At 32.4% G+C, this 23,175-nt stretch overlaps 1 protein-coding gene and 2 long non-coding RNA genes across 7 annotated transcripts in view; 2 read left to right on the plus strand and 1 right to left on the minus strand.

The window, feature by feature from the left end:
• Positions 1-21,110, plus strand: part of LOC127702642 (uncharacterized) — a 48,344-nt gene extending 27,234 nt beyond the window's left edge. For all 4 annotated transcript variants that reach the window (XM_052206944.1, XM_052206951.1, XM_052206935.1 and 1 more), the window contains one exon: positions 20,410-21,110. In XM_052206944.1, coding sequence (XP_052062904.1) covers positions 20,410-20,798 — 389 coding nt within the window. In that variant the 3' untranslated portion in view covers positions 20,799-21,110. The remainder of the gene's footprint in view (positions 1-20,409) is intronic.
• LOC127703463 (uncharacterized) lies at positions 1,030-7,690 on the minus strand. Of its 2 annotated transcripts, XR_007982990.1 has the most exons (3): positions 7,566-7,690; positions 3,137-3,223; positions 1,030-1,965 (listed from the first exon to the last, which is right to left on the minus strand). It is a non-coding gene; the product is annotated as an uncharacterized LOC127703463 (long non-coding RNA). The 2 variants fall into 2 exon arrangements; XR_007982989.1 differs by lacking the exon at positions 7,566-7,690 and having other exon boundaries at positions 3,137-3,769.
• Positions 14,657-19,062, plus strand: LOC127703274 (uncharacterized). Its single transcript, XR_007982889.1, has 2 exons — positions 14,657-14,829; positions 18,666-19,062. It is a non-coding gene; the product is annotated as an uncharacterized LOC127703274 (long non-coding RNA).
• Positions 21,111-23,175: the final 2,065 nt, after the last annotated feature.

Below are 23,175 nucleotides of genomic sequence, written 5' to 3' on the forward strand. Positions count from 1 at the left end.
TTTTGGAAAGCTAAAGATTTAGGTTATTTTTTATCTGAAAGATTTTTTTCCTTTTTTTTTTTGCATTGCTTTGGTATTGTTTAATTTTATAGTAATTTGAAGTTATTAATATTTTCATAATAACATTCACGGTACCAATTTTACTGCACCAGTGAACTTCAACTTATTTTGAGATTTTAGTTTGTTTCACAATTCAACTTTTAGTCAGTTTCAATCACTCTGTGATAAATTCTTTCAATCTGATAAATGTGCTTCAGGGCAGTTGTAACTCATTTATAGAAACTCTTTGTTTTGAACTGTAAATAGACCCAAATAATAGGATAATCCCTTACTAAGAACATGATTTACATTCATTCTTCACAATTAAGAGGCATCCAATCCTACAATTTCATTGGTCGAGAGTACTTTGCTATATTCTAAAAGGGTAATAAAAGATCTACGATAAAGCCAAATAACTGAAACCATTCCAAAACTGCTTTAGGCGTAATTGCCTTTTTAAAAATGACAAGTTTTGACTAATTTTCATGTATTTGCCTATTATCACGAAAACTCTAATAGGTAGCAACTGTAAACTAGCCAGGACATGACTATTGAACACTGGACACTTTTAATTTGCAAAACACTCATTTGCAAATCCGCCGCCGCCTCTCCTTAGACCTACAGTGTCGTGTAAATAACCAAAATGTGCGGAATAACATGGGATTCAATAATTTCATTGCTTTTCTGCTGTTATTATTATATATATTTTGTAATTTGATTTAGAAAAACATGGGATTTTCAATATCCCATGGGATAGGGCAAATCCCATGGGATTGACCATTATCCCATGGGATTTTGGTTAAATCCCATAGGATTTTTTTGGATCCCATGGGATAATTGTAGTCCCATGGGATATTTGTTGTCCCATGGGACAAAAAAAATCCCATGGGACTATAATTATCCCATGGGATTTTCAATATCCCATGGGACAAAATAAAATCCTATGGAATTCAAATTATAAATATACAGTAATGTGTATGTTACAATGAATTCTGTTTGGTAGTAAAAAGTTTATAATATATATATGAGTGTATTTTGGTTTTTTTCATTTTGTCACAAACATGTTTTTAATTTGTTTATATGACAATAAAGATTATTATTATTTTGGAAATATAATAATATTTAAAGTCAAAAAATAAAATCCTTTAACTGAAATAAAATTATGACGTCTTAATAAAAGAAAAAAATATTGATTTGAAATCTTTGTCTTCTTTGTTTTATTATGAAAAATAGAACTGAAAAAAATATTTCATATTCTGACTGAATAAATTGACAAAGCACAGTTAATAGTTTACTCTTTTCATGAGGTAAAGTTTTCTTTGTTATAGTTCCATTGCAATACATGAATATGCAAACGATTTGAATCTTATTCCTTTGTGGTGTTCATAATATTACATTTATATTTGTAAATTTATAAAATAAACACTTTTCCTGTTAAGTTTTAGTTTTCTTGTTTCAGCTTGCTATGAACAATTATTCAGTCCACTATATAAGAGTCAAGTAAATAAATTATTTCATCCACTAGAATGTTCCTACAATTCTTAGACAAAACATTTTTGCAATCTGTTCTTCAAAAATCTTCCTCCGTACATCTTTATTGGATGGAGCAATTTAAATGAGTGGACAAAGCAAGTTCATTTGGACAACAAAATACTAATATATTTTTTCATTCCTCCCTTCTTTCAATTGATAATTACGTTGTTGCATTTACATGATTAAGTTCTTGAGCATCTATGATCATGATGATATGACTCCTTTTTGTTTATAGTCATTATGTTGAAATTTCCTCTTTCTTATGTAGGAAAAAAAAACACATTCCATTTCAAATTAATAAAAAAGTCACACTATGTAGAAAAATATCAACTTTAAGTTTGCTGTTCAGTATTGACCTGTTGAATGATGATCATGAAAACCAAGATGTCTGACCTACAAATACACAAAACTCAAAAATTATAAATGAAGAGAAATACAGCAATAAAATGGCTATTTTATCTTGTTTATGTACATTTTGATAAAAATTTCATTTGAATATTTAAAATTGTAAGAACTCTTATTTCAGTGCTTTGTGTCTATGGTTTTCATATTAGTTGTTTTTTGTGCCTTGTTGCAGTCTTTTGAGTTAAGCCAATTGCAACAAATGTTTACAGTTTGTTCAAATGTTGTGCTGTTATTAAAACCACTGTCCCAGGTTAGGGGTGGGTTGGGTGCTCACTAAATGTTTATTTTATTAGTTGATATTTGCTTTGAATTAGCTGTCAGTAACTGCGAGTACTAATAGATCTGTATGTTGAGTCTTTTTTGTTAAAGGGAAAGAATAAATTTCCAGCCACATCCGGTCTGTGTTTTTGGTAGCTGTTTTTCTGCTTTGTTGCATTCTAATGAGTTAATAAAATTGAGAATGAAAACGGGAATGTATCAAAATAACCTGACCCAAGAGCAGAAAAAAACCCTTTTAAACTGATTTTATAGTTTTTATATTGAACTGACACTTACACCACTGTCCTTAATTAGAGGAGGATTTGGCGCCAGCAAACATGTTAAACCATGCCACATTTTGTAAGTGTCTGTCCCAAGTCAGGGGTCTATTATTCAGTGGTTGTCAATTGTTGCTATATATCATATTTGTTTTTTGTTTATTGTTTTGTGCAAAAATCAGGCACTTGGCTTTCACCTTTGTGGTGTTTCCCCCAAGCATGTTTAGCATGGATAGACACCATGCCCTTTTTAAATGACGCCATGCCCTTATTGAATTGTTTTACATTTGTTATTTCATGGCCTTTTATGGATTACTATGCAGTATAGGGTTTGCTCATTGTCGAAGGCTGTACAGTGAACTAATTTTGTTAAATTTAATGTCATTTGATCTCTATTGGAGAAAAGTCTCATTGGCAATCGTACCGCTTCTTATTTTTATATCAACCCTGCCATATTTTGCCTGTCATTATTTACAGGTCATCATTGGCCTCTAATAAGTAATTGCATTGCTTACATCCACTTAATAGAACTCTGGTGGATAGTTTTCTCATTTATCATACCACATCTTATTTTCATAATAATCATTATTCAAGGGCAATAACTTTTATAGAAGTGGACTTACCATTTAGGCTTTGTTGACGTCTGTAAATCTATTTTTGTTGATAATTTCTTTTGTTTATAGTTTCCCTTTATCTTTAATGTTCTTGCCCTACACATAAAAGGGTAAACATTATCATTTGATGACAATAACTACTATTACATAATAAGTAGGCAACTGACAATTTTGGATCATTTGTATCTTGTCTTGCTCATCATTTTTGCTTGATATTATCAATATTCTATGAAAATAAGGTCTCAGTAATATTAAACTTGGCAGACAGACATCTTCTTATTTTTATATGACACCTTGCAGTCATTCCACACACCAACAAGTAGACATATGCTTATAATATCTGATAAAATGAATAAAATGCTCCGCTGGGCGCAGCTTGATACGACCGCAGAGGTCCAACCCTGAACAGTTGGGGCAAGTATAAACACAACATTCAAGCTTGATACAGCTCTGAATTTGGATTGTGATTAAATATTTGACACAGCATAGGTTTCTGACACAGAATGAATGTGGTCTAAGAACTTAAAAAATTTTAATTTTCCTATTCAAACCATATCATTATTATTTGCTTTTATATATAAATCAGAAATAACCAATTTAAAATGGAAAATTTTAAAGAAAAAAAAAAAAAAAAAGGGGGAAAAAAAATCCCCCCCCCAAAAATTTTTTGAACCCCCTTATGATTCATCACCCCAAACTCAATCCCAGCCTTCCTCTGTGGTATGGTACCTTGCAGTACAATTTCAGAAAGATCCATACACTTATACACAAGTTATTGTCTGGAAACTAGAAAAATGCTTGTTTTTTTGGCCCCTTTTTGCCCCAAATTCCTAAACGTTTAGGGCAATTACCCCCAAACTCAAACCCAGCTTTCCCTTTGTGATATGGAACCTTGTAGTACAATTTCAGAAAGATCCATACACTTACACACAAGTTATTGTCATGAAACTAGAAAAATTCTTGTTTTTTGCCCCTTCTTTGGCCCCTTTTTCCTAAAATTTTAAAGCAATTGCCCCCAAAATCAATCCCAGCCTTCCCTTTGTGGTATGGTACCTTGCAGTACAATTTCAGAGAGATCCTTAGACTTGAACACAAGTTATTGTCTGGAAACTAGAAAAATGCTTATTTTTGGCCCCTTTTTGGCCCCTTATTCCTAAACGTTTTGGGCAATTACCCCCAAACTCAATTCCAGCTTTCCCTTTGTGATATGGAACCTTGTAATACAATTTCAGAAAGATCCATACACTTACACACAAGTTATTGTCATGAAACTAGAAAAATGCTTGTTTTTTGCCCCTTTTTTGGCCCCTAATTCCTAATATTTTGAGGCAATTACCCCCAAAATCAATCCCAGCATTCCCTGTGTGATATGGAACCTTGTGGTACAATGTCAGAGAGATCCATACTCTAACACACAAGTTATGTCTGGAAGTTACAAAAATGCTTATTTTTGGCCCCTAATTCCTTAACTGTTGGTACCATAACCCCAAAAATCAGTCCTTATGGTAAAATTTCAAAGAGATCCATTCACTTAAACTAAATTTAGAGTGCGAAAACCAATATGTCTTCGGACGACGACAACGCCAACGTCATACCAATTTTTTGCGGTTGTATAAAAAACCAAGAAAACTTAGCATTGACCAAAGAACCATAAAATGCGATCATGGTTATATGAATCTGCCAGACAGACATGAACACCTTACAATCGTTACATCCGCCAAATATAATTTACTTGTTGCTTAAAGCATATGATAAACTGACAAAACAATGCAAACTTTTCATTGACCAATGAACCATGAAAATGAAGTCAAGGTCATATAAAACATGCCAGACAGACATGTGCATCTCACAATCATTCCATTCACCAAATATAGGGGCCTTATTCATGTTTTTGCTTACAGTATCCGAAAAAAACCACAAAAACTAAACATTGTCCAATGTACTATGAAAATAAAGTCAAGGTAAGATGAAACTTCTCAGTCAGACATATGCACCTTACAATCATTCCATACACCAAATATAGTTGACCTATTGCTAATTTGAAAATAAGAAAATAGAAAAACTGACCAAAAAACAATAAAATAACATTGAGCAATGAACCATAAAAATGAGGTCAAGGTCGAATAAAACATGCCAGACTAACATGTACATCCTTAAAAATTTTCATACACCAAATATACTTGACATGTTGCATACAGTATTAGAAAAACTGGACATTTTTACCTAGGAATAGTGATGTCATGGACTAGGAAAATTAGTCTGGGGACATAAATTACTGACATCGGACTAAATATATTAGTAAATTCTGTATCCATGGACTTTTTATACTAGTTATATTTGTCTGACCAGACAATTTATCTCTTACACTAGTTCTCAGAGAGACATGTCACCTTACCTTGACACATTATTCTGACTCTGAACAAACCAGTATTTGCTCTTACTCCTTAATAATACTGCGTGCTTAGGGGAGAAGCAGGAAATACCAACTTTAAAGTCTTTGGTTTTACCCGGTTGGGTTCAAAATAAACAACTTTCTGCATGTGAGGTGAACACGCTACCACGAGACCAGGCAGTATAATATAAGGAGTTTACCCAAGATTTAAAGTTTCCAAGTTTTTGCAAAAACTGGATCAAAATCATCATTGAAAAGCAATAACTTTTTAATAAGATTTAAGTTTCTCTTTAATTATTACAGTTTTCGAGACAAAAAGGCAAATTCAAGAAATATGAAGAAAAAATAAATGGTTAAAATCTGTATTTAAGGCAACAACTCCTATGAGTCAGCTGCCAGTTTTGATGCAAATGGACAGTAGATTTTTTTTTCTACATTCTGAACATTTCTACCCTTGTCAGATATTGTCTATCTATTTTAGCCTTTTGTAGCTTATTACGCAGTTTGGCTTTTTAGCCCATTGTTGAAATCTGTACGGTGACCTATATAGTTGTTAACTTCTACTTTTTTAGTTTCTGTTGAAGAGCACTCACATTCGCAATGATACCATATTTGTATATGTTTTTGTCATGTAGGTGTAAGGAGACAACCTTTTTTCTGGTGGGATAAAAAGGGGAGACAGATTTTTTATCACCTGGCCTGGTAAGTTTTTCAGGGTTCGTAAGGATAGAAAACCCAGCAAATTGTAACAAACCCCTGTGGTACGACCATATTTGCCAAAAGATTAGTCCAAATAATTATGACGTCTTGCAAGGCTATTTTAACTTTATTCTGGGCACGTAATAGTCAAAGTTGTGACTGAGTGCGGAAATATGAAGATAGATAGATAGAAAAATTATAAAGGGACATAACTGAAGAACGGTAAAAGTGACGCTACCCAAATTTGAACTTGATCTGAGTTTTGTGGAAATAAGCATTGTGTGTAAGTCTCATAACATTTGGTTGAGGCTAACTTAAGTAGAGAACAGAAACTAAAAATTCAGCAATTTTTCTATTTGAAAACACGCATAACTCTAGAACGGCAGTTGTGTATAAGTTTTATAACATTTGGTTGAGACAAACTAAAGTTAGAGAACAGAAACGAAAAATTCAGCAATTTTTATGTTTTTAAAGGGACATTAGTCAAGAATGGTAAAAGTTTCGCCACCAAATTTCGTACTTAATCTGTATTATGTAGTAATAAGCATTGTGTATAAGTTTCATAACATTTGGTTGAGGCAAACTAAAGTTAGAAAACGGAAACAAAAAAATTGTACTTGATCTTAGTTTTGTGGTAATGAATATTGGGTATAGGTTTCATAATGTTTGGTTGGGGCAAACTTAAGTTACAGAATGGAAACTAAAAATTTGCAATCTTTCAATTTATAAAGGGGCATAATTCAATAATGGTTAAAGTGACACTACCCAAATTCAACTTGATCTGTGTTTTATCAGTGGAAGTCAAAATTAAACATTGCATTGTATAAAGCATTGATTGTAGTTGATTCAACTATAATAATGGACAAAGGAAAATAATTCCAATTTTAAAAATTACTTGATATTTAGAAGAAAATAAAAATTTACAACAGTTAAAATGACGCCACCAAAATTTGATCTGTGTTTTGTGGTAATAAGCATTGTGTATAAGTTTTATAACATTTGGTTGAGGCAAACTTAAGTTAGAGAACGGAAACTAAAAATTTTGCAATTTTTCCATTTATAAAGGGGCATAACTCTAGAACAGTTAAAGTGACGCCAAAATTCAAACTTGATCTGTGTTTTGTGGTAATAAGCATTGTGTAGAAGTTTTTACTTTTACATTTGGTTGAGGCAGACTCAAGTTAGAGAACGGAAACCAATTTTGGGACGTACGGACGTATGTACGTACAGACGGACAAGGGTAAAACTTAATGCCCCCACCGCTACGGCGGGGGCATAAAAAAATAAAATAGCCTTGCTAGACGTCATAATTATTTGGACTACCAAAAGATGTAACCTAATTCTTACTTGTTTGGGGAAGAGGGGATTAACCGAACCACTATTCAATCTAAATCAGTGAACTGAATTATTGTCTTTTGCAGTAGTCCGAGTCGACATCTGTAACTAATCATGCAAATTGATAGTCAACAGTATACCTTCAGAATGTCAGTTCACCAAGAATCACTGGTGATTGGGGAGTGTAACCGATAAATTGATCCTGAATTAGATAAGATTAACTAACACAATACGTCCTTGTATTTTCCCAGTAACGGAGAACCCCTTTCTTTGAGTGAATTATAAATAGTGACGGGGGTCTCACAAATAAATTTAAATCTGAATTACAGGAACATCGATTAGCAAAGTAAACTTAAATATTATTCTCGAAGTTATTTACGGTAAAGACAGACTGTGCTCCTGAATTAAGGTATTATACAATTGTGTATTTTACTCGGGGGAGGGGGGGGGGGGGGGGGGGGCACTTCCTATATACAAGGTGATAGGACGTGCCGCTGGAATAGGTCACTTTTTCCAGCTTGAAAATATGGGAATAGGTGGGGAAAACTATCAGAAATATATGATAAGGTCGATAAAGTTCCAATTACTTGTATATGAAAAGCCCTGTCATTTTTTCACAGCCGAAAGTCTCGCCGTAAGTAAACATTACATACAGAATCTTAAATATTCCACTTTTCCAACACACCCCACGAAAACCAACCAATATGGGAAAAGGTTAAAATTTTACCCACGCAATATATGAAAATGTATACATTTTTAAGATCTAAATTATATGAATAGGGTGGGGTAACAGAACCCCAGCGACACCCCCTATCAATTAAGTATTGAAGTGCCCCTCCCCCCCCCCCCCGGGAGGTATTTTACTGCTACAAGATATTTGATTTGCTTATCACGCACCCGTTGATGAGCAGAGAACCATACTTTCAAGCCAGGGGCAGTCTATACTAACAGTTAGTATAGAAAGTCCCTGTAAAAAGGCAGGCAAATCCTAACAGTACTGTAACTTAATGATACATGTATATCAAGTTACAGCACCTCACCCAGCACAGTTAGCACACTGGTGTGTGTCAGTCTTATAATATAAAACTGCGTAGGTTCATATCGTTTGATTCAACGTTTTTTCGGATATTTTTTAGGACCGTTGTCAACTTGACAATGTCAAATCCGACCTGCCACTTTGCAACCTGACCTGCAAAAACATAATTCGACTAAAAACAATGCCAGTCAAAATTGCTTTTTTGAGACTGGGCGACTGGAAAAGTTTTAAAATGTGACCTTGTGACCCTACTTGGAATTCTTCATTCATCGGCGTGTGTCGGTTTGGCTAAAAAGGGGGCATTGTTTTTTTTTTTCTTGGGACAAAAAATTGTTTCTATCTTTATTAAAAAAAAAAAATTAAGACCAATCATAAACTTTTTTTTCAAAACTCAGTGTCGTATTTTATTGTTTTCCCAACAATTTTTAATGAAAGCTTAAAATGTTTGTTTCACTTCCCTCTGACTTCCCTCCTGATTTTTTTTTTCAAGAAATTAAAGAATCAGTAAATGGATATATATATATATATATGTCTGTGGTCACCGTCATGCAGTTAGATAAGAAATTCCAGCATGCATCATCAAATAATTCATGTGTATTTGTGACATCAACATAACTGAAACAATATATTATTTCCCAGTAATTATGTAAATCATTTTGATTTACAATTATATATGCCTGGGACTTATGCATGTATATATCTCACATGCACTTGTCTCAGAAAAAAAAATCCTATATACTTTAATAAAAGTATATAGGAAAAAATTCTGAGACAAGTGCCTGTGCTATATCTGTCAGTCCCAGAATAATAAATATAATTGTATCTTAATCTTTGGAAAAATCCGATTATTAAATTGTAAAATTCTTTTACGTCATAATTATATCAAAGTATACTTTTTAAAGTTTTAAATTTTAAAGTTGAAATGAATATTCCGTTTTGATCTGAGGAAAAACTTTTAAAACTGTAATGACATGGTCAGTCAACTGATTTGTTGCATGGCTGATTACAGGTAATTAAAGCATGCAGTAATTTTCCATTACGACAGTGCGTGTACCCTGGGGTGTGTATAATGTATTAGAAATATCATAGTTTTCTAGAGAACATCCTGTCTGTGTGTAATACAGATTGATGACATTACACAAACTTTTTTTCGTTAAATGTAGTTAAGTATCTGTGTCCATTCCCTAATGCAACACTACAATTCTTTCGAAGAAAAAAATGTGAATATTAAAAAAAAAAATTTTTTTTATATAAAATAAAGAAGATAAAAGTAGCAAATAAACTAATGTAACTACGCATTGAGTAAACATAATTTCACTTTACATGTACAAACCCTTGAGAAAACGTATATATAGATGTGTTTAAAAAGGCCAATTCCCAGTGGATTTATTTCACACTAGGACCACAGGCACTTGTCTCAGAATTTTGTTTCCTATATACCTTAATACAGGGACTTTCTATACTAACTTAGTATAGAAAGTCCCTGCTTAATATAACATTAAAAGTATATAGGACATTTTTTTTCTGAGACAAGTGCCTGTGACTAGGAACGAAGATAACTAGAACTAAGTTCATTGGAAAGTCTTTTTGTCTGATACATGTATACCTATAGATAATGTACACAATTAAGAACAGCTTCAAATATATGCCTATAAATTAACAGTACGTCTAAAAACCGCTCAGGACCTCCTGAGTGCAGACAGGACATAAAAAGTCACTCAGGACATGTATATATGTTTTAGTGAGCGTTGAGGGTATACATTCGATAGATAATTTAATATTTGATCTTATAATTTTGGTTTTGATAAAATCAAACCAACATTAAAGAAGTTATTTGGGATACGTCATGCATGACCGATGATCATATTCAATACCAATCATTATTTTGATTACGACGTTTGATCTTTATAATTAGGACTGATTGGTGATGGTTATAAACACATACAAGTAAACTTTGCAAACAAACAAAAAAAAAAAACGTTTCCTTGGAAAAATTATAAAAATACATGAATATTGTTTTTACAAAAAAAGTTAGATAAATTTTTCGTTTTGTATGTAATAATTGAAGCCATTTAGAAATATAAGAAATCTTCACATAGTCGGGAAATTTTCAATTCAAGTTATTTCATTTGAAAACGTTAACAAATATAGATCTTATTCGATGTAAACTGTGGCGTCCTTGGAGATCAAAACCCCGTTTAAATAGGGTTTGTCTACTTTCGTCTATTGCCGAACATTCTATAATCAAGGATTTTTACAAATCCTTGCTATAATACAACGAATCGCGTCGCCAATATCACCACAATTACATTAAGTACAAATACAATCTTCTCCTAAATATTTGGCATCTAACAATTACAATAGGAAATTTTGAGTCGAAACTGAAGTACCAAATCTACAAAAAGAATCACTATTTTTTGTAGTAGTAGGCGTTGAAAACTAAACTGTTTATAATCTTTTTTTTTCTCCTAAATTAATTGAAACTCCTGAAATAATTTAACATTATCTATAGACAGCTTATATATGCAAATCTTTTTAGAAGTATGTGAGTGTATAGTAATAATTTGTTCATTTACCCCCCTTTTTCCTTCTATAAAATTACAATGTAATTACGATTTTATTTCCAAATTTGTGTTTGCTAGGATTGACACTTAGAACGTACAACAAAAAGTAACAAGTAAAAAGTCACGATTCAATTTTGGGATATTTTTTTCTTTGAATAAACTTAATTTTAAAAACGTTTCAGTATTTTCTGAAACATTTTTAAAAGGAAACGGACTTGTAAACAAAATTTATTTTTGAATATTAATATGAACAATGATTGTTAAGAAAACAATCTGCCAAAGTGGTTTGGTAATTAACTGAAGTCATGCTGTCAAAAATGTCTCTTTTTTATAAGTTATTGATAAAAAAAAACTATTTGAAGGCGAATTAATCATTTCCTCAACTAAATACATTTATCTATAAATAAAGTCAATTCGTCAAGAACTTTTTCTCATATATTTAAACAATTGTAAAATAATTAATTTAAACCTTTGTCCTGCGACTTTCTGTCCGTTTACCAATACTTATTCCTTGTTAAGTTTTTTCATATCCATTTACGAATACTTATAACGTGATAATAAATTTTTCCGGATGCTTTTTATCCTATTTTCATATCAAACAACCATGTTACCCGTAGAACGGAGTTAAGTACAAATTTAGGAATTTAGTACTTAAAATTTTCAACAACAAAATTTTACACTTTCATTTACCTGGATTTTTTTCTACGCTTCGAAGCCGCCACCCTGTATCAAACTTATCCAACACCTCGCATGGCGTATTCACGATGTGGAGGGATTGACAATATACAATCAAAGTTAGCAATATACAGCAAGTAAGTAATTGGGTGTTGAATGCCAGTAGATCTGAATTTGTAAATTTTTAAATTGAATTTAACCTGTTTAGAACGTGTATTGTTGAATTGTTCAATAAAATTACACACATAATCTGGGCTGATATGCATAAAACCACTAAGTTCAAGGTATCAATAAAACTGGGTCTGCATGAAAAAATGACTTATCACATAATACCAGAACCTATGTTTAGCCTACTGTTACACGATAAGAAAATATAGCTGTAGGCCTAGTTGAAAATCTTTACAAATTATTTATTCTTTTAATTTCTGTTTGACTGTCTGGGTGCTTCTTATGTGTTTTAAATGCTATAGTCAAGTTTTATAGACTGTTGTACGTCATTTGGTCGTTTTCAAGTTTTTGCCATGGCGTTTGTCAGTATGTCTTCGACTTATAAGTTTTATCAAGGCTTTGTATAGTGAGATTGGTTTTATATAATCTGCATCTCTTGTGCTGTATTTTAAAATGTATTACAATTGTTGCATCTTTACGCATTCATCAATACACCAAAAAATATGAATAAAGCTTTCGTATATATATAAATAAGGAAATGTGGTACGATTGGTAATGAAACAACTATCCGCCAGTTCAATTCAAAAACCTGATATTAGCAAATGTGACTTACTTACTTTAGTCAGAGAGATATTGAATCTGAATTCGAGGATACGAAGTGGGAAGGGTTTAGAGGTGGATTAAGGTGAGGGCATGGGGGCCCGCCCCTTTTTTGGAAAAAAATTGGTTGATTATTTAGAGAATCACTGAAGCGGGCCCCCTCTTTATGCATGACAGTTAGTGCCTCCTTATGACATTTTTTGGATCCGCAACTGGTGAGGACTTCATAAAAAAATATTTAGTAAGTTTTTGTTTTGTGATAAATAATGTATTTAGACAGAAATAGGATAAAATAAACTACCGAAAGCTTAAGTCCACATAACAGGGTATGGATGGGGGTTAACAGAATAGAGAATAACGGGCAAACAATAAAGATTAAAGAATAATGAAATGCTAAAATATAAGGGAAGAGAGTAATGAGCAAAAAGTGTAAGTTTGTAGAAATATAGAAAAAAAAAATAAAGAACACAGAAAAAGAAGACCCCCCCCCCCCCCCCCCCCCCCCCCCAAGATCCTGACTTCAACTTTAACGCTGCCGGGATATTTTTTAGACAAAGTGCACGTATTAGTAGTCAGCCGAAACCACTAAGCGTTTTGCATCCATACTTTTTTTTGGGGATACTGACTGCATAGTAAAATATCAATGTACTAGTTAATGTTCTCGAGGGATGACCCTATTACAGAGACATATATACACATATGTGTAAATATGTCTCTGCCCTATTACGTGTCAGTAACCTCCTCGACACGGTTCATTTTTACGGCGGCTCAGTTTTGTCTTAAGAATAAACATAATTGATAAGTTTCTTTCCCCTGCATTTCTCGATCGCACTTGTAAATAGCACATTGGTCTCAAAGACATTGGTTACAACACTTGCCGTCAGTACTCAAAATTGGAAAAATATTAAATAAGAAGGTATAGAAAATTAAATTAATGCACACACACTATTATCAACCACAGACATGATGTTTTTCTCAATTTGCATAAATCGTTATTCCGCAATACAACGAGGGTGAAAACCCACTACTTTGAACACAGTCACAGGCACCGGCATGCTGTGAACTTGTAAGTTTCCCAAATGAGTAACTATCCATTACTTTTCTAGTGTAAAGTTTTATTTAATACACATTTGATTTGAAATGGCATATCAGAGAGATATATAAACATATATCATAGGCTGATCCGGGGGGGGGGGGGGGGGGGGAGGGGGGCTTTCTTGAGAAAAATTTGGTTGATTATATAGGGATCACTGAAGCATGACTGGAGCCGGCCCTCCCTTATGAAAAGATCTGGATCTGCCACTGTATATTCATAAAATAAACCAACAAATTATCCAAAAGATGAATAATACTTAATACTTACGACTAAGATTGATTATAAGTATACTTGAGTCGGTTTTACAAAAAAAAAACTTACAATTTATCGTAAGTATACTGTATTGTACATGACTTAATTACTATCAATATTATTTGTAAGTTTTTTTGTGAAACTGACTGCTGAATTGTTTTTCCATGCTTATGGTACATCTAAGTCGTATGCTTTTTTTAAAACCACCTCCAGGGTATAATGTCTGCTCGCCCATAGATATAGGAAGATGTGGTATGAGTGCCAATGAGACAACTCTCCATCCAAGTCACACAATTTATAAAAGTAAACCATTATAGGTCAAGGTATGGTCTTCAACACAGAGCCTAGTTTTTATCAAAAATGAAATATATTGATATTAATAGTATACAGGTTAAATAATTTATTCATACATTTTTAATTGACAGACTAGAATTATCATGATTATTGAGGAATTTAAACCATTCCTATTTTTAAAAGGGGACACAAATAAAATTTATATATAATAACAGGGTGATACAAATGAGAAAAACTCAAGAAATTGTTTTCAATTAAGATAAATACATGGTTTTCAGTTGTTTTTTAAAGCAGAGGCAGATTTAGTTTAAAGTTGGAAAAAATTGTTTGTACCAACAAAAATAAATACACAAAGTTAATCCAGAATTATGTGTTTATCATTTTTTTTTATGTTTAGGTTGCCAGAAAGATGAAAAGAACAAAGCGGTTCAAAAGTCAAAATGTGGATAAGCTGCGGTACAAGGTCCTACTTTTGCAGATTTTCATATTTTGCATGAATGAATTTGAAGTTTATATCATGGAGGGCAGAGAAAGAAAAGAAACACTTCAGTTTTCCTGCTTCTGAAGGATAAATGTAAAACATCTTGTTTGGTAAGTTTTATGCTCTGTTATGATAGTGTTTGTGCATCCATCTGTCTTTCTCTAAATTTTATTCACTTAAAGTTTTTGGTTACAGTTCACCATGAACTTCAGTTAGTAACTTGCGGTTTTACACGTTTATACTCAAAATTTAGTACTTTAAAATGTTCATGTATTTTTGTTGAGCCTGCAACTTTTGTCACAGAAAGCTCGACATAGGGATAGTGATCCGGTGGCGGCTACAGCGGTGGCGTTAGCACGGGGGGTCTCTTCCTATATTAAGGTATATACATATGTGCCGCTGGAATGGGTCCCTATTTTGATGCATCAAATATATCAATGGGGTGCAATTTTACTGAGGAAATATATCAATGGGTCATAATTTTTCAGTTTGTTGTGCAACTATCTTCACTTAATGGGATATGATTTTCGCTGTGAAATATATGTATAGGTAGGGATTTCACAATTATTCAATATATGAATGGGGGGTGTTTTTTAAATTCCAGCTGCACAACTGTACTGTACCCAAAATCCCATGTTGAGACCCCCCCCCCGTGGGCGTTAGCTAACTTCCTAAAAGCTTTATATTTTAGAAGATGGAAGACCTGGATGCTTCATACTTTGTATATAGATGCCTCATGATACGAATTCTGTCTGAAACATGTCCATTGTCCTTGACCTCATTTTCATGGTTCAGTGACTACTTGAAAAAAAAAAGCAGATTTTTTGTAATGTTAATTTCTCTCATATTATGAGTAATAGGATAACTATATTTGGTATGTGCGTACCTTGCAAGGTCCTCATGCTCGTCAGAGAGTTTTCACTTGACCTAGACCTCATTTCATGGATCAGTGAACAAGAACTTAGTCTAAGATGCATGATTTTTTTTATTAGTTGTTAGTGGCTTTGTTAACTAGCTGTCAGTAACTGCGAGTACTCACAGATCTGTACTTAGTGTCTTTTTGTTGTTTGGATGTACAAGTACCCGGCCACGTCCACTTGTATTTTTATCCATCTGATGAGTTAAGCCTCTTTCAACTGATTTTTATTTTGCGGTCGTATATTGGTATGACGTTGGCGTCGTCGTCGTCCGAAGACACATTGGTTTTCGCACTCTAACTTTAGTTTAAGTGAATGGATCTCTATGAAATTTTACCATAAGGTTCAATACCACAAAAGAAAGGTTGGGATTGATTTTGGGGGTTATGATACCAACAGTTAAGGAATTTTGGGGGGGGGGGGGATTTTTTTTTTCCTTTTTTTTCTTTAAAATTTTCCATTTTAAATTGATTTATATATAAAAGCAAATAATAATGATATGGTTTGAATAGGTAAATTAAAATTTTTTAAGTTCTTAGACCACATTCATTCTGTGTCAGAAACCTATGTTGTGTCAAATATTTAATCACAATCCAAATTCAGAGCTGTATCAAGCTTGAATGTTGTGTTTATACTTGCCCCAACTGTTCAGGGTTCGACCTTTGCGGTCGTATCAAGCTGCGCCCCAGCAGAGCATTTTATTATTGTTCGTTCTTATGTTGTACTGTTACACCACCGTCCCAGGATAGGGGGAGGGTTTGGATCCCGCTAACATGTTTAACCCCGCCACATTCTGTATGTATGTGCCTGTCCCAAGTCAGGAGCCTGTAATTCAGTGGTTGTCGTTTGTTTATGTGTTACATATTTGTTTTTAGTTCATTTTTTGTACATAAATTAGGCCGTTAGTTTTTCGTTTGAACTGTTTTACATTGTCATTTCGGGGCCTTTTATAGCTGACTGTGCGGTATGGGCTTTGCTCATTGTTGAAGGCCGTACGGTGACCTATAGTTGTTAATTTCTGTGTCATTTGGTCTCTTGTGGAGAGTTGTTGTCTCATTGGCAATCATACCACATCTTCTTTTTTATATTTAAGGTTAAGTTTTGGTGGTCAAGTCCATATCTCAGATACTATAAGCAATAGGTCTAGTATATTCGGTGTATGGAAGGACTGTAAGGTGTACATGACCAACTGGCAGGTGTCATCTGACCATGACCTCATTTTCATGGTTCAGTGGTTATAGTTAATTTTTTGTGTTTTGGTCTGTTTTTCTTATACTGTATGCAATCGGTCTACTATATTTGGTGTATGGAATGATTGTAAGGTGTACATGTCTAGCTGGCAAGTGTCATCTGACCATGACCTCATTTTCATGGTTCAGTAGTCAAAGTTAAATTTTGAGTTTTGGTCTTTTTTTCTAATACTAAATGCAATAGGTCAACTATATTTGGTGTATGGAAACATTTTATGATGTACATGTCAGTCCCGCAGGTTTAATTTGACCATGACCTTATTTTCACGGTTCATTGCTCAGTGTTAAGTTTTTGTGTTTTGGTCTGTTTTTCTTAATCTATAAGCAATAGGTCAACTATATGTGTTGTATGGAAGGATTGTAAGCTGTACATGTCTGCCTGGCATGGTTCATCTGACCTTCACCTCATTTCCATGGTTCATTGGTCAATGTATAGTTTTCTTGGTTAAGTCTGCTTTTTAGAAACTATAAGCAATACAGGTAGGTCAACTGAATTTAGTAATTTGAATGATTGTAAGGTGTACATATATTTTTTGTCAGGTTTATATGACCTTGAATTCATTTTCTTGGATCATGTTGAGTTTATGTGATAGTTGTAGTAAAGCTTTATATTTAGGACTATCAACATGATATCAATGATAAGTAAAGAAGGCGCAACATTTCAGCGTGTGCACTCTTGTGTATACATTAAACACCACATTTACTGTTTTTACCCTGATTTTATGGATCACTGAACATCATGTCAAATTATAGTACATTCTTAGGTTAAAGTTTTAGGTTAAGGTACATAGCTTGCCATGAAGTTGAATTTCATACACATGTTCATTATATGGTGAATTTTTAAATTCAGTGCCAAACTAAGATTTTGAGCCTGATTACATGATTGACTAGACATTGACACATGCTAGTGTTTGCCAGGCATTGTGTCCTGTACTAGGAATTTGTCCTGTACTAAGAACTTTAATAGTACTCGCTGAGTATGGAGTTTTTGTGAAAGTTTAATATTAGTGAGATTTTTGCATGACATCCTGTCAACTGCTTGTTGATCATGTTTATACATGTCTTAAAATTAATATCTGACACATTGGTGATTTGTGAACTTGGAAATAAGTTATTTGATAGAATAATAATGTTTTGAAATTATCAAAATAAAAAATATCCCATTTTTACTACATTGTGTATTAATGATTAAGTATATAAAAAAAGAAGATTTAGGATATATGTATAACCATATATAAAAATGAGACAGCAACCGCACAACACAAAAATAAGAAAAAAAAACCAATATAATTTTTGTATCAATGTTATAATTTCCAACATGTCCAAAGAGTTCAATGTATTTTCTAATTGAAATAAAACACAAGTGGAACTCTTTCAGAACTTCAGAAGCTTAAAGAAGTGCTGTTTCTATTGTTGGCTTTCTGTATAATATATTGCAAATTCTTGTGAAAAATGGAATTTTATTGTAATTGCCTAAAGTTTTAACATTGATCTATATATATATATAACTGGGGAAAATACCCAAATGTTATAAAGAAGAATACATAAATTGATTGTTATATAATATTAGAATAGGAAGATGTGGTATATTGCTAATTTGACAACTCTCCATCAGAGACCAAAGGATGTAGGAGGTTAGCAACTGATGACACTGGACAACCTTCAACAATCAGTAAAATCCATACCGCATAGCTATTTTTATTGAAAATCATTCTTGCTACATGTATGCAAACAATTTTTTATTATCCATAACTTCGGATTTTATTGGTTCTTTTTCAGAAGGATTGAAATTCATCACTGAGAATAAAAGGAGAAAACACAGAAACAAGACCAAAATAAATTCAAAGACAAAAGTCAGATCAGTTATTATTTTCATCACTCAGCCAATGAATTGAAGTTCTATTAAATATCTAAAGATATTAAAACCACAATAATGACAATGTTCTGTGCTGAATGGCAAAAAAGTGGACTATACATTACGATCACACAATGCTGGATGATAAGAAACTATTAATTTTTTGGGTGGAGGGATATCCTGAACAAAAAATAGATTTATGTAAAAAGCTACTAGTATGTTAAGCCTTTTAATAGAGTTTTCATTGATTTCAAATGGGAAAAAATTGTGTTTCAAAAAAGTATTCTAGAATTCATAAATAAACATATATTGATACTTACATTATCTGCTTTGTTGTTTAAAAGTTTAGTTTTGAACAGTTATAGAACAATATAATTGCATTAACATTTCCAAGGAAAAAAAAGATATTCAACTAAAAAGATTCATCTTAAAAAAATTTACTACCAAACAGAATTCATTGTAACATACACATTTATTTACTGTATATTTATAATTTGAATCATAGGATTTTATTTTGTCCCATGGGATATTAAAAATCCCATGGGATAATTATAGTCCCATGGGATTTTTTTTGTCCCATGGGACAACAAATATCCCATGGGACTACAATTATCCCATGGGATCCCAAAAAATCCTATGGGATTTAACCAAAATCCCATGGGATAATGGTCAATCCCATGGGATTTGCCCTATCCCATGGGATATTGAAAATCCCATGTTTTTCTAAATCAAATTACAAAATAGATATAATAATAACAGCAGAAAAGCAATGAATTTATTGAATCCCATGTAATTCCGCACATTTTGGTTATTTACACGACACTGTAGCTCTAAGGAGAGGCGGCGGCGGATTTGCAAATGAGTGTTTTGCAAATTAAAAGTGTCCAGTGTTATTGTTTGAATAATGTTCGGGTTTTTTGTGCAATTATCTCGAAAAGAAATGTAGATTGGTAGAAACTGCAAACAGCAAAAATTTTAAGCGATAAAAGGTCCACAAAAATGCAAGAAAATCAAAAACCATTGAATGACACCTTATGGAGTTATAACCCTTAAATGGTGATTTTAGATAAGTTTCAAGCATTTATCTATTATCTTAAAAATTTGAAACAAATGTTTATCACAGATAACAAAATGAGTGACTCCGTAAGAAGTTATTGTCATTAAATGAGGTATAAACTGTAAACAGAAAAAACTATCAGCCATACATCATGTACAAAAAAGCCAATCTGATACAATTGGATGACCAGTTAAACAGTTATTGCCCGTTAAAAATGAAGATTTTTGATTAATAACTTGTTTTGTATTTCAAAACTGACATACCAAATTAATCATAGTGATGTTTACTAAACCTTCGAAGAATTTTATTTAACTATGCAGGTAATTTTTTTTATATAAATTGAGTTTCTCAATTTGAAAAAAAGTAATTTCTAGTGTATTTAAGTTTAGCTTTCGATTTTTAGATGAACGTCCGTTAACAAAGCAATCAAAGTACATGTACATTATACAACAAATCACTTTAGTAATACAAACACATGCCCTAATTTATACTAAACGATTTCATACCATGAAGTTTTTTTATTGGTAATTCCGGAATAAACAAGAAAACATTGTTTGTGTAAATAAGGAAAATACTAAATATAACTAGCTAAATGTTTGCCATTTTTTCAGTTGGTTTTACTGCTTGCGTTAGTAAAGATGATGGATCAACCATATCAGCAGGTCATCCAATACCATTTACCACTGTTACATCTAGTTATAATGTTGATATGTCAAGCGTTAAAAGCAATGGAAAGTTCACCGTTAAAATAAGTGGTTTATATTTTATATCGGCATCAATAAGAAGTAAAACAGACCATGGATTCTTTGCAATATATGATGATTCGTACTTTTTAGCTTATGGATACACAGCTGAGCATGACGGTAAAGATACATATGATCACAGTGGTACAGTAGATGCGGTGCGATATTTTAATTACGGTGATATCCTAGCAGTAAAGCCGTGGAAAACTATGGACATTGGTGCTTGGTCTTGTCTGACTTTTGTCAAAATAAAATAGAAACAAATTATAATTAATATCTGACATTTTGTATTTTTGCGCAATAAGATATCACAATTGAACATTATATTTTGAAACAATACTATAAAGGAACTGTTCTAATTATTGGAAGTACTAAGTACGTACAACAAAAGGTGTTTCTACTCACAACTTGACATTCTGTATTGTCACCAATTGGAAGTTTTCATGTTTTGTTTTAACAATTATCGCTTTCAAATAGTCAATTAGCTTATAGTAATTCTAATGTTCAATTATTTATTATTTCTTCATTTATGAATAACAAAATAATAAACTGATATGATATTTCAAAAATATTTTGAGAATTAAAAAGATTTTCATGAAATCATACTATATACATTTAAATGAAAAAAAAATATGGATCTTTGTAGATTCGGATGTATCCAATGTAAACGGGAAATGATCAGTATATTAAAGCTAAACGAAACCGTTGATCATAAAATTCCATGATCCGATTTTTATATCTATGACATGACGGTTGCATTTCAATATTCTCCACGGGTATGTTAAAAGATAATGGTTGGTACACGACAGCAACCCAACAGCATATTGAAGCACACAATCATCATTGATAATCAAGTGTACATGTACATACCAAACACGCTAGCAAGAGTTAAACTATATGAGTATAGCCAGTGTTTTAATAACTTTTAAGACACTATTAGATCAGTAATCAACTCAAAATTCAGTGTTGGAAAAAACTATTTAAACAACGACATTGGGGTATCTGGGCTAAACTGAGCGTTTTGCATATTTATCACGTATAGACTGAAAGACAAGTTATTTTGACACAAAAGTTAAAATAAAAGTATTACATTTTTTGACGACATCGAGATTTGCTAACATATTTATTCATATTATATTCGATTGGCTCCTCTAATATTAGTTTCCTACAGCATCTTTTACATATGTTCAAAAGCATATGAAAGTTTTCGCTTACAACTGTCCGTAAACATTTGCATTTTAACTGGATATTGACCAATTCTTTGCTGTTTATCATCACAGGCAATTTATACTAGTCTATAAGATGATTTTTTTTGTCTTTCTGTATTGTTTGGTTGCTGTAGGCGTTGCATGCTACTCACATTTTAAATTCTTAGTCTTATTGAAGCGTGAGGTACAAGTTAAGGTCTACCCAACTAAATATTCCGAACAGTCTCATTTACATTTTGTACAATATCATTATTTATTACAAAATGATGTTTCATTTTTTTTATGGGAATGAAATAGAAAAACATATGGACTTTATGCATCCTCAGTTTGCTTAAACTTTTCATCTTGATAGTTGTGTTCATGGCCCAGCTAGTTATGTTGCTTTTATTTATAACATGTTAGGTAAACATTTATTTGGAAGCGCCTTCAGTTCCCAAGATTATTATCTTAGACGAATATCCAGCTGTCAAACTGTTTTAGACTTTGATAAGTAGCTGACGTGATTAACAATTATTCCTCTTGATATCTAACTCTTTTTAAGCATTTGTATTCAGTATGGCTTTAATTCATTCTGAAACTATGTCTTGGGAGATTCAAATATTGTTTGCCATATAGACTCTACACAATAAGTTTGTGACAAATACAAAATAAAGCTTAATATTTGTCTAGTAATACATTAGTATTGTGAACTAGGTTACTAAAACCATGGCTCTGCGTATCTTTGTATGTGTTGTACGTTTCATATTTATATGATATAGACACATTTTTAAATATACATGTAACATTTGCTGCTGGACATTAAACATTACTTAATTCAATCAGTTTTACTATATCAATGAACCAATACAATTGTCAGGGTGAGTAGGAAAATTCTGAAATACCAATTGGAAATTAATGTAAATTTTGCAATTTTTAAACAAAAGAACGTAATAGCACTATATCTAATTGTTTACTTCGGGTAAAAAATAAGTAGCAGAGGCTCCATTTAACTTTTGAAATAATCATATTGTATAAGCCATGATTGATGGTATTTTCAAAATCAAAGAAAAAAAGTAGTAGCATACAATGAGACAAAAACAAGTAAAACTAAAATAATCGAATTGCACACAGCGAAGGATAACTCTTTTCGTTGATTGAAAAATTATAACCGCGTTAAAATAATTGTAGACCGTTGTATAGTTTCACAAAGAACGCAAAGTAACCATTTTATGGGTGAGCATACATCGAACAGCAGTTTTTTTTACACTTTCCATACACTAAATATGCCTAAACTGTTTAACAGACCTACGAAAATTACATGTATAATTTATCCCGTTTCATGTTCATGTGCTTGTCCCAAATCATGGACTTCGTCTGTGGTTTTCTTAATTATATGCAATGGTTTTTGTACTATAGAGGAATGCGTGTTTGTGACGGTTTTTCAATA

The sequence above is a fragment of the Mytilus californianus genome, unplaced genomic scaffold, assembly GCF_021869535.1.
Source record: "Mytilus californianus isolate M0D057914Y unplaced genomic scaffold, xbMytCali1.0.p SCAF_1, whole genome shotgun sequence".
NCBI classification, from domain to species: domain Eukaryota; kingdom Metazoa; phylum Mollusca; class Bivalvia; order Mytilida; family Mytilidae; genus Mytilus; species Mytilus californianus.